General features: G+C 30.5%; 1 protein-coding gene across 1 annotated transcript in view; it reads left to right on the top strand.

The window, feature by feature from the left end:
* Positions 1-238: 238 nt before the first annotated feature.
* Positions 239-13,050, top strand: part of LOC114326097 (UNC93-like protein) — a 48,507-nt gene continuing 35,695 nt past the window's right edge. Inside the window, exon 1 of the mRNA XM_028274319.2 lies at positions 239-455. Within this exon, the coding sequence (XP_028130120.2) occupies positions 415-455 (41 nt within the window). The 5' untranslated portion in view covers positions 239-414. The remainder of the gene's footprint in view (positions 456-13,050) is intronic.

Below are 13,050 nucleotides of genomic sequence, written 5' to 3'. Positions count from 1 at the left end.
ACCATCTGATAATAAAAAAATGGTTTTTTCTAATTCTTCAACATTTTTCTCGAAGGGATAAGATTCACTTTGGAATGACCCTACTAATTTATAGCCACGGTTTACATCTAGTTTACATCTAAATTCAGCGTTCCTGGAACTTCTTCGAAACATAAAGCTGAATTTTACTGGACTAAAGTTAACGAATTTGTTGAATATGTAGCAAATGACTGAAGAGCGGACTACTGGAGTTATCTCAGATACGCGATAGGCGATACATTGATTCCATAAGCGACAAAACAAGTTTTAAATTACGAATATTAAGAATTTTGTTTTTGTTTTGTATGGTGATGTGTTATTAAATATTTCTGTGATCCAAACGAATATTTAGTAAAATTAAGTCATTAGTGGTGGTATTAAACAACAATAACGAAAATGGTATACAAAATTTCTGACCATGTCGACAGCATCACAGTGTAAGTAAATTCTTCATTAATTATTATTTACGGGTATTAAACAAACATTAATAGTCCAGGGTAACAAGGATTTTCTCGGGACACTCAAAGATCCAGGTAGCTGACTACTTTTTTAGTTATGGTAGACCTATAGGAAGAAAACCTACCTGTTTCCTGCCTAGAGTTCGTGTCCGTTTTTTAATTATTAACAATTTAGTGCAAAAATTGCGATTTTTTCGATTTTTTGCACTCCATTCAAAAACTAAACAGTTGACATAAAATTACAAAATTCAATTTTTTATAACATTCAAAAACCTTCAAAATGCCGATTTTTGAAAGTTAAAAAGTTAATTTGTTGTTACGCAAACTGCAAAATAAGTGAAAATCGTTGTTTGTTAATAACTATATTACTAAAACTACCTCACAACTTTAGTGCTTCACCCAAAGTTGGGTATTGGGATAGTTAACAAACCTTTAAAATTTGAGACCGATCTATTAATTAGTTTAAGAGTTATTCTATTTGTTTATCACAGAGACCTTTATTTTGCAATAACATAAGACAGAAAATAATAAAGATAGGGCACTTCTGAGTATGCCAAATGAAAGTAGAAGAGTGATAGTATCAAAAGGTATTAAAAAAAGATAAAAAATTAATCAATATAATCAAAAATCCTAATGGCAAATTTTTGAAATTTGGAATTTATAAACATTATACCTTTACAAATATTGTCAGTAGGAACAATCTTTTTATATATTCGAAAAGCTAGTATTTTAACACGAATTTTCAAATAAAAAAAATTTAGCCTAGGTTCATTAGGGACAAAGTTAGCCATGTGTATTTTTTAATTCACAGCTAATTTGTTTAGAATAATTAAGGAATTTCATTGATGCCATTTTAAAAAATGGGATTTGTATTTTTCGTTAAAAAATTTGCATAAACATTGTATCTTCACAGCACCCTCTACATTTTTTTAAAATTGTAGTTCAAACAGTTTCTAGGGGGAACCTACGAATCTACTGAGTTAAAATACCGAAAAAGCAATTTCAAACTATTACAATTTTCTGTATCTCCTGATCAACTCAATGGATTTTCATATTTCTTTTTTTAATATATATATATATATATATATATATATATATATATATATATATATATATATATATATATATTATATATATATATATATATATATATATATATATATATATATATATATATATAATATCGGTTTACAACGTTCTTCGACGTCTTCCGATTTCCAATCTCCATCTCGTTCTGTCATTCCATAGATCGTCCTCGAGTTCTCTGTCCCTGATTTCTCTATCAACTCCTTCTCTCCAACTTCTTCTAGGTCTTCCTGGTCTGCGCCTTCCTCTTGGTTGCCATTCGAGGATTTGTCTTGGTATTCTATTCTCCGGCATTCTCCTTACGTGTCCGTACCAGCTGAGTTGTTTCGTCTTGATGTCGTCAACAATAGTATGTGTAACCCCCATGATTTCTCGGACTCTCTCGTTTGTTATTCTGTCACGTCTAGATATTCCCGCTGAACGGCGCCAGAAGTCCATTTCTGTTGCTCTAAGCATTTTCTTTGTTCTGTCTTTTATGGGCCACACTTCGCATCCATATGTTGTGATGCTTTTTATTATAGTGTTATATATTCTTTTTTTATTCTCCTTAGAAATATTTTTATCCCACAGTACGCTGTTTAGTAAGGATATGCCTTTCCTACCCTGTATATTTCGTTCCTTAATAGCTGATCTAATTTTCCGTCTTGAGTGATCTTTACTCCCAGGTATTTGTAGTCTTCACATAATTTTATTTCTTGATTTTCCTCTACTCGGAGGCTATGTTGGTCTCCTCCGATACTCATGTATTCAGTTTTTTCCATATTCACTTCTAGGCCCCACTCTGTAAACTCTTCTAATAGTTTTCGCATCATGTAACTAAGATCTTCAGAGTCCTGTGCGATGATCACCTGGTCATCCGCAAAGCACAGCGTGTACAAAGTTGAGTCCGTTAGTGGTATGCCCATATTCGTACATTTTTTCTTCCATTTGTTGAGTGCTGCTTCGAGGTATATTTTGAATAGTGTTGGTGAGATACAGCATCCTTGCTTTAGTCCTTTAGTTACTGTGAATCCAGGTGTTATGAGATTTCCCGTTTTAATTCTTGTTGTTTGTTGGTAGTACAACGTTTTTACGGCTTCAACCAATTCTATATTTACATTTGTTTTCTCCAGTGCCTCCCATAATTTAACCAGCGGGACACTATCATACGCTTTTTTAAGGTCTACAAACATCAGATGGACTTCTTGGCCACGAGCAACTTTCTTTTCAATTATCTGAGTAATGGAGAAAACATGATCTATTGTAGATCGACCTGCGCGAAAACCAGCCTGTTCTTCGGCTTCCATATTTTGGTATTCTTCTTCTATTCGATTTTTAATAAGTTTTCCATATATTCTGCTGATACTACTAGTGACTGCAATTCCTCTATAGTTTTCAGGTTTTGATTTATCTCCCTTTTTGTGGATTGTGCTCAGATGTGACTCTTTCCATTCTTTAGGTATTTCATGGTTATTCAAGCATTGCTGGAAAAGTTGTCTTAGCCGCTTAATTAAAACTTTAGGTCCATATTTGATGAGTTCCGGAGCTATATTTCCTGGGCCCGGTGATTTGCCATTCTTCAACTGTTTACATATGGTTTCGACTTCTCTCTCATTTACTCTGATTGGTGATCCTATCAACCTGACGCTTTGTATATCGTTGGATTGTATCTGTTTGAAGGGCTCTCTTGTGTCTGTTAGTAAATCTTCAAAGTATCTTTCCCAAGTTTGTGGTGATATGGACTGAATAATGTCTTTTTTTCTGTCGTTTCTTAAATTTTTTAATAGTTTCCAACTTTCTGAACTTTGGCTTCCACCTATGTATGTATTTAGCATGGTACACTTTTTTGTCCAGAGTTCGTTTTTCTTTTGACATATTTTTCTCCTGACCCTCGCTTGCATTCTTTTATAATGTATTCTGTCTTCCACGTTTTTTGTGTTCAGATATTTTTGATACGATTCTCTTTTCTTTGTTATTTCCTGCGAAATATCTTGATCCCACCAATACGGTTTTCGATGTACGGTTTTTTCATATCTCCCTAGTGCTTCTAAGGCAGCGGCGTGTATACATTCTTTGATGTTTTCGTATAACTGATTCACATTTCTGGTATTATCTTCCGTTTCAATTAGTTTTTCTTCCAGTCTACGTCTATTTCTTTTTTTAATTTGTATGTAATTTCTACGTACATTACAAATATGCAATTTGCTTATAAATGTATTAATTAATAATCAGTCTAATTTGTTTAAACAATTCTTGAAAATTTTTTTTTTTAAATCTATTTTTTATTCATAGTATCATTAATGATCATACAAAAAGTTAAAGTTCACTTTAATAAATAAATTATTTTTATTAGATAATTATTTATTGAAGATAATTTATTTATTAAAGTATACCTTAACTGTTTGTATGATTATTAATGATAGTCTGATTAAAGACATTGATTTTTAAGAAAAAATTATTTTTTCAAAAATTGTTTAAACAAATTAGACTTTTTATTAATTAACAAATGTCAAATTGCAAATACAAATTAAAAAAAGAAAGAATCCCGAGATATAGAAAATGATAGTAGTATTAAGTTGCCTTTTTTAGTTTTTGAACTCGTGCATTTGTCGGCTCCCAGCTCCCCCTTCACTTACCACGACTGAACAACATTTTTAGAAATTCGTGTAAAATACCAACTTTTCGAATATGTACAATGATTTTTTCTACGAACAATATTTTTAAAGTTTTTCTAAATGTTTATAAACTACAAAATTTCAAAAATTTGGCATTAGTATTTTTGACTATATTATATAATTTTTTTATCTTTTTTTAGTACATTTTGATAGTATCACTTTTCTACTTTCATTTGACATACTCAGAATTGCCTTATCTTCATTATTTTCTGTCTTATGTTATTGCAAAATAAAGGTCTCTGGGATAAACAAATAGAATAACTTTTAAATTAATTAATGGATCGGTCTCAAATTTTGAGGGTTTGTTAAGTACACCAATACACAACTTTGGGTGAAACACTCATAGATATAACAGAATAGATTAGGCCAGTTCGAAAAATAGCGTAACGCGGAACAGTTCGGGTCGGTGGTCTATCTATCTCTCTCTACCGGCGCTTAGCTTTCTCTCTCTAGCATATGATGGCCGCCGCCTGTGTGTCACTGTCGTTCCGTTATTCCCACCTCTTGGTAGATACGCTCACACTCGCACGACAGACAAAGATAGCTAGACCACCGTACTTGATATCGGCGTTACACCCCGATGCATTGAGTGGCATATGACTAGCCTGATCTATTTTCTTTACATATCTCTGGAAACACTAATGCCTGGTTGCACCAACAGATCTTATGCTGGCCACTCACTTACGGATATCGAAGAGGCTATGGCATGCAGGCCAGAACCGAAGGCCGTTATTTGAGTAGTTAAGTTAATGAACTGCAGTTGAGACGCCACACACATGCAGTTTTGTGATCGAGCGTGCCAACGCCTTTACGAAAACTGCATGTATCTGGTGATTTTGGCTTCAATTAACCGCCGGTCAGTCGCTCGGCCTCTTCGATATCCGTAAGTGAGTGGCCAGCATTAAGCTCCAGCTTAACTAAGCTCGACTTATAGATAGGGCCTCCTTGAGTATCACTTACGTTGCAAAATAATTTTAGATTCTTACCTTATTATCAATTATATCTATTATTATATTATGGTATTCTTATTGTAATATATTATAATTATAATACTTATATTAATTCTTATGATATTCTCGACTTAAGCTTAAGATCTGTTGGTGCAACCGGACATAAAGCTCTAAATCAGTTTTAGTAAAAGTTATTGACAAATAACGATTTTCACTTATTTTGCAGTTTGCGTAGCAACAAATTAATTTTTTAACTTTCAAAAATCGGCATTTTGAAGGTTTTTCAATGTTCTAAAAAATTAAATTTTGTAGTTTTATGTCAACTGTTTAGCTTTTGAATGGGGTGCAAAAAATCGAAAAAATCACGATTTTTGCACTAAATTGTTAATAATTAAAAAACGGACGCGAACTCTAGGCAGGAAACAGGTAGGTTTTCTTCCTATAGGTTTAGAATAACTAAAAAAGTAGTCAGCTACCTGGATATCTTTGAGTGTCCCGAACATGGTCTATTCTAGCTTATTACCCTGGAGTATAAAGCATTCATTAGTATACAACAGTGGACCTCAAGGTAAATAATCGAAAAATATTGTATAAACCAGAAAAATTAACAAAATAAAAGCCTCTTTCGTGACAATACTTTGATACAGCTATTTAACAACTGATTTTGATAAAAATATGCAATAAACAAAATATGCAAAAGATTAAATTATGTCATTTTTTATTTATAAACATAAACAATATGTAAACGATGTAAGATCGCTATTTGTTTTTAAATACTAAATGTAAAGACAGGTAAATTATAATAGAGAAAAGTGAGACAATTTTACTGAAGAAGCATAGAAAATCTTTTAAAATGAGAGTTTGTAATAATATGCTTATAGTCTGGGCTGATTATCGGAGAATAGGCCATTTTTGGGAAAAGTTATTTACCAGCAATTTTATTGCTGGAATCGAATCTTATGATTGTGTATATTAATAATATAGATATGCAAAGTCCGCAGATAGTGTGCTACTTTTTTTATAAACAAAATGGCGCCCGAAAATCGTGTTTCTTTCAATTTTTGCTTTATAACTCCAAAGATTTTAACTTTAGACCAAAAACACTCAAATAAAAATTCACCTCAATTAAATTCTGCATAGAGACGTGTTTTTTTCGATTTACTTCGACGAAAAATTTCCCCGGAAACAGCGGGTTTTTCCAACAAAATCTTTAATTTCAACTAAAATTTTAGATAAGTAGTTGTTAATCAATAATTAAATAACTTGGTAACGTAAAAGCCCTTTCCGTATATATTACAATTCCAGAAGCCGATGGAAATTGAATGAGCAGTTTAGCAACAATTGAAATCTTAATTAAAAATTTACGGTCGCTATAATAACGACAATAATAGGGAACTTGCACAATTTTTTTTTATTGCATAATAATGTTCAGTTTTGTTTAAAAATGAGATTTCCAAAATTTCACGCTTCAAAAACTCGTAATAACTTAGAAATACGTATTTAAAGTCTTCAGCGGTATAAAATAGTTCAAACGACCCGTGACGTCACATAGTTTTACATTAGTTATTATTATGGTTATATTTCGCTGTGTCTAAGTACACGCTAACGTGTACGCAAATAAAAAAGTTAGGTATGTACACGCGAATTAAACTTCATCAAGCCAGTGACGTTATTATTTAGCGTGCGCAGTGACTGTATATTTTGGTACATGCTATTTTGATATGTTTAGCGTGTGTTTGATAGAAAAATATTTGTTAAAGGAAGGGAAGCAGAACGATTCAGATGTTTCAAACTTAATTGTAATAAATCAATGTATATATTAAAGTATATATTTAGGTTAGCAAAATAAATATATGTATTTAGTTGACATAACACGTACAAAATATTATAATTTTTATACGTAAGTTAATTATTATAATCAACTATTCTAAATGGGAAATAAGCCACAATTTAACTAAAAAAATGATTTTATTAACGTTTCAACGTCCAAATCGGATGTCATTGTCAAAATACAAAAATTAGTCATATTAAATAATTAGAAAAATTTTTTACTAAGCAACACCATTTTTGTTTAATTTAATAATATTTTGTATTTTGACAACGACGTCGAAACGTTAATAAAATTATTTTTTGGTTAAATTGTGGCTTAGTTCCCATTTAGAATAGTTGATTACAAAAATGCCACAAGGATAATAGCTTCAGAACAAGTTAATTATTATTGTGAAAGCTTTAGGTCTTCTTTTTATTTTAATCTTTTACGGTAATACATACTATTTCATTTATAACTAAAAAAAATATATATTAATTTATAGTCTCTTATCTTTTTCGTACTGTTTTAAAATGTTCTTAAACTCATTAAAAGAACTAAATAATTGTCCACACTCCGTAGTTAATTTAAAAACAAACACTAAACAAATAAAAAATAAGAATTCACTGACACTCTAACTTTTTTATTTGCGTACACGGTAACGTATACCTAGACACAACCTTATATTTAGGTATATTCTTCTTCTCCTTCTTTAGTTTATTGGCCTCCACCTACTTGGGTATTTGGCAAGTTCATCGTCGTGGAATTAGTCAAAAATATTTATATTCTAATGACATTTATCGTATGTCATTGTAATAATAATATACCAGTTTGTTAAAATTGTAGTTTTATACTGTTTTTGAAGGAAAGGAACGAAGGTTTACTATTGAAAATAAAACCATTTTGTAAAAGTACGAAATTTTCTATGAATAGTTCAAACGATCAAAAACACTTGTAACGTCACATAAATGTATTTTCTACTGACGTTTATAACGTCTAATTTAAAATTCTGTTTACTTTATTGGAAAAATGTAAATGTAAAGCCAAGTGACGTCACGATGCGTTTTGGACCACCTGTTTAAATTTGAATTTTTAATCGTCTTTAGGGGCCAAACGAAAGACAAACAAAACTTTTTTTTCTTTGATACATGTTTTAAATTATGTTGTGTGGTGATTTATAACACTTTTTTCGAATTTAAAAATTTATGCAAGTTCCCTATTATGATGCATAAGAATAACTATGATTTTTTCATAAAAAGACAATATACCTATCTAATGTACTTTACAGAATTGAAATTGGCCTATTAAGCGGCCTCAGGAATATTTTAAAATTATAAACAATTTTTTGGCTTATAAACAAATGGAATGTCTCGGGAAATATTAAACTAAATTAAATTATGAAAACGGTATTCGAAAGGCAGTGGCGGGACGCTTCTTTTAAAAGAAAAAAAGTTTAATTATAACGAGTGGTTCCTGAGATACAACCGGTCAAAGTTGACCAAAATTTACGGCAAAGATATAAATAATAGGATCATAATTTTTAAACCATCACCTTTTTATTTTTGTCCTCTTTCTCTTTTTGTCCTCTTTCTCCACACCAATTTTCATATCTTTAAAATCCTCATAACATATATTATTATAATAAAAACTATCGATAATACGTGTGAAAATCGCCAAAAATAGCAAAATTCCAATCAAAATTAGGTTGGAGAAAATGTAACCCTCAAAGTTCAAAATCGGTATACGTTACCAAAATGCATTTTCTCGGCTTCCCATGGAGTAATTTCCTTCATTCTTTTTTTGTTCCCTAATAACTCGAGTAGAGCCATCGAAGTAACGTATTATTAAATGTCAAACTTGCTTTTGTTTTGTTATAATAAATTAATTTATTTATTATAACACAATATTTTAATTTGTTTAAATAAAAATTGTTTAAATAATTATACAGCTTTCAAATGAGAATATTTATGTTTTTAACTTTAAAAGGTACACTTGTAGTAAGTTTATCTAAAAAAAAGCCTACAACTGGAAAAAATATGTAATTTTCTGTTCTTATAAATAAATTAATCTATTATAACAACACAAAAGCAAGTTTGACATTTAATAATGCGTTACTTCGATGACTCTAGTCGAGTTATCAGGGAACAAAAAAAGAATGAAGGAAATTGCTCCATGAGAAGCCGAGAAAATGCATTTTGTTAACGTATACCGATTTTGAACTTTGAGGGTTACATTTTCTCCAACCTAATTTTTGATTGGAATTTTGCTATTTTTAACAATTTTCACACGTATTATCGATAGTTTTTATTATAATAATATATGGTATGAGGATTTTAAAGATATGAAAATTGGTGTGGAGAAAGAGGACAAAAATAAAAAGGTGATGGCTTAAAAATTATGATCCTATTGTTTATATCTTTGCCGTAAATTCCGGTCAACTTTGACCGATTGTATCTCAGGAACCACTCGTCATAATTAAACGTTTTTTCTTCTAAAAGAAGCGTCCTGCAGCTGTCTTTCGAATACGGCTTTCACAATTTAACTTAGTTTAATATTTCCGGAGATATTCTATTTGTTTATAAGCCAAAAAATTGTTTATAATTTTAAAATATTTCTGAGGCCGCTTAAATAGTCCAATTTCAATTCTGTAAAGTATATTAGATAGGTATAGTGTCTTTTTATGAAAAAATCATAGTTTTTCTTATGCATCATAATTATTGTCGTTATTATAGTGACCGTAAATTTTTAGTTAACATTTTAATTGTTGCTAAACTGTTCATTCAATTTCCATAGACTTCTGGAATTATAATATATATGGAAAGGGCTTTTACCTTACCAAGTTATTTAATTATTGATTAACAACTACTTATCTAAAAGTTTAGTTGAAAATTAAAGATTCTGTTGGAAAAACCCGCTTTTTCCGGGGAAAGTTTTCGTCGAAGTAAATCGGAAGAAACACGTCTCTATGCAGAATTTAATTGCGGTGAATTTTTATTTGGGTGTTTCTAGTCTAAAGTTACAATCTTTGGAGTTATAGAGCAAAAATTGAAAAAAATACGATTTTCGGGCGCCATTTTGTTTATAAAAAAAGTAGCACACTATCTGCGGACTTTGCATATCTATATTATTAATACATACAATAATAAGATTCGATTCCAGCAATAAAATTGCTGGTAAATAACTTTTCCATCTATTTTGCTAATTAGCCCAGAGTATTATTAATTTGTTGGTGAATTACTGCAAACATTGTTTCAAAAGTCGGTTTTTTTTGTAAATATTAATAACTTTTCTAAAAATGCACACAAAAGTTAAATTACGCGTGAGAATAGGGACAATATCTCAAATATTCAGCTAAAAGCGAAGCGATTTGTATCCTCTCGATTTTACTGTTTTTTTTTATTTAGGGTATCTTGTTGCATAGATAATAAAAATGCAGTTAGTTAATTTGTGAATTGTTTACTTAATCCAGTAATTTTTTTAAACAATTTAAAAGAAATATTTCTCTTATAATAATAGGAAAGGTCATTAAATGATATGTGACTTAAATATTTATGTATTATTTATATTGATAAATCTTTTAACAATAAATTTTTACAAAAAACTTGGAGGGAGCATGATTAATAACATAAGATTTGCAGATGATCCCGCATTTACGGCTTTTGACAAAACACCGGTTTTCAGTTATACCGGTTTTTTTGCTTACGGTTTAACCTGGCGGTTATAACAGGCCAAAAAACCGGTTTTTACAAAAATCGGTTTTTGTTTTTTTTAATCCAATAGGTTACAATGTTACATTTACAATGCACTTTAGTTTGCAATAATCCACTCGACTTGATACTCGATATCAATATGATCAAAATTAGTACTATCGAAAGAACATCCATATCAATATAAATAAAACACAATTTTAATAAAACCAATTTATTCTATTAATTATTATATATTTATTGATTATTATTAAATATAATATAGCGTAAGATTAATATATACATAATGCCATAATATACAATTATTTAACCCAACCATTTCAACCTATGTATAAAAAATTTCCCAGACAAATAGGATTTAAAAAAAAAATAATATCAACATAAACATTTCACTTAAAAATAAATTGGATAATGCAATTTATCTTTTATTTTTACTACCATCAAAAAAATTATCATGTATTTCTTTTAACACGTTTGTATATTTGTATAATAGGTACATTTTAACTCATTTAATACTTCTTGTATGGGTGTATCGTTTTGAAATTGTAGGGAAATCCTTGGTGATTCGTATTCGTAATCGGTAATTCGATATTCATAGTCAGAACATTATTTTTGGTAATCAGAAAAAGTCATTCACCCACTTTCAATGTCAAGAGTCAAGTGTGAAAAATAGATCATTTTTGCGTCTACTTCAACCAGATCACTTCTTTCTTATGTAAATATTATGATTACAAATACCGTTTCAACGAAATATTATAATAAAACTTAATTGTTTTTGGCTGATGTGAGTTTGCACTTTCAGTTTGCTTCTATATTTATAAAATAAAATTTGAATTATGGTTTTGTTTGCAATAATTACTTGAGAATAATAATTATTATTGGGATCCAAAATAATACCTAACCTAATCCTAATCACCGTAAAAACCTAATAACCGGTTTTTACTTTAAAAAGAAAAAACCGGTTATAACCGGGACAAAGAAATAACCGGTAAAACCGGTTATTGCGAAGTAAAAAAACGGTTTTAAGTTAAAACCGGTAGGTTTGTCCCATCCCTAAATAATAGACGATTTACAAATTCTTCTAGAAATCAGTAACAGAGAAAGCAAAAAGATGGGACTAACAATGAATATACATAAAACCAAATACATGGTGATGTCGAAACCACTTGGACAACATACATCTGATATTGGAGGGTAAACCGTTAAAGAGTTTCGACTCGACAAGTATATATACCTCGGAGCAATTATTATAAACTTACAGTTAGTCAAGATGTGGAGATAAAGGTCAGAATAGGATTTATACAATACAAGCCAATGTTTACAAATAAGAAATTAAGTATGGCTTACAGATTGAGGTTCGTCGAATGTTATGTTTGGTTGCAACTACTATTATGGGGTAAAAGCTTGGACTCTGGATCCGTAAAAAAATTGGAGGCATTCGAAATGTGGCTATACAGTGATGAGCGCACTAATAACCGGCAGAATAACGCAATAGATGGAAAACACATTTTGCGTTATTTTGCCGGTTATTAGCACGCTCATCACTGTATAGACGTATTTTGAAAATTCCTTTGACTCCAAAAGTCCCACAATAAGAAGTGTTAAGACGAACTGGACATGACAAAACGCTTATGAACACAATTAAAATAAGAAAAACATCGTATCTGGGCCTCATACTTCGAAACGATACATACTGCTATATGTCATCACGCAAGGAAGAAATAGATGGGATAAAAAGCTTGGGAAGAAAGAAGAAATCTTGGCTGAGGAATATCAGAGATTGGACTAACCTCAGTGTTGAACAGATATTTCACATTGCAAAAGATAGGAAAACCGTTTAAAGAAGCAATCATCAACATTCGTTTGAAGATGGCGCAATAAGAAGGAAACATCTTTGGTTATAACTTACTTTAATTGATTTTAAGTATTTATATAAAAGTTATATTTTTTAAAAAATCCACAAGGAAAAAGTTTTCCTGTAGTTGGCTGTATACCATGTAATACAAAAATTAGTATAATCCTTTATAAAAGGTATATTTAAAATCCCTAAAAAGGGCTACATCACAATCACATAACTAGTTTTCGACTGGTTTACCAGTCATCATCAGTGCTTACCTAAAATGAATATAACCTGGTAAAATAATGCAAAGATATTGAAATTTTGACTACGGTTAAGAAAGTTGTAGGTAATACTCACGTGAAATTTACATGCTAACCACCAAGATATAATTTAACAAAAATACGTGGATCAAAGCCCTGTAAAAGTAGTCCGTCAAGGAAACATCGGTTTAAAATGCTACATTAAGCATGGATGTTTGATGTATTTTACTAATATGCCCCAGATAACATCTGAGCTGTGGATTTGACTAG

Source organism: Diabrotica virgifera, chromosome 9 (genome assembly GCF_917563875.1).
Source record: "Diabrotica virgifera virgifera chromosome 9, PGI_DIABVI_V3a".
NCBI classification, from domain to species: domain Eukaryota; kingdom Metazoa; phylum Arthropoda; class Insecta; order Coleoptera; family Chrysomelidae; genus Diabrotica; species Diabrotica virgifera.
This window is presented reverse-complemented; position numbering and strand designations above follow the sequence as displayed.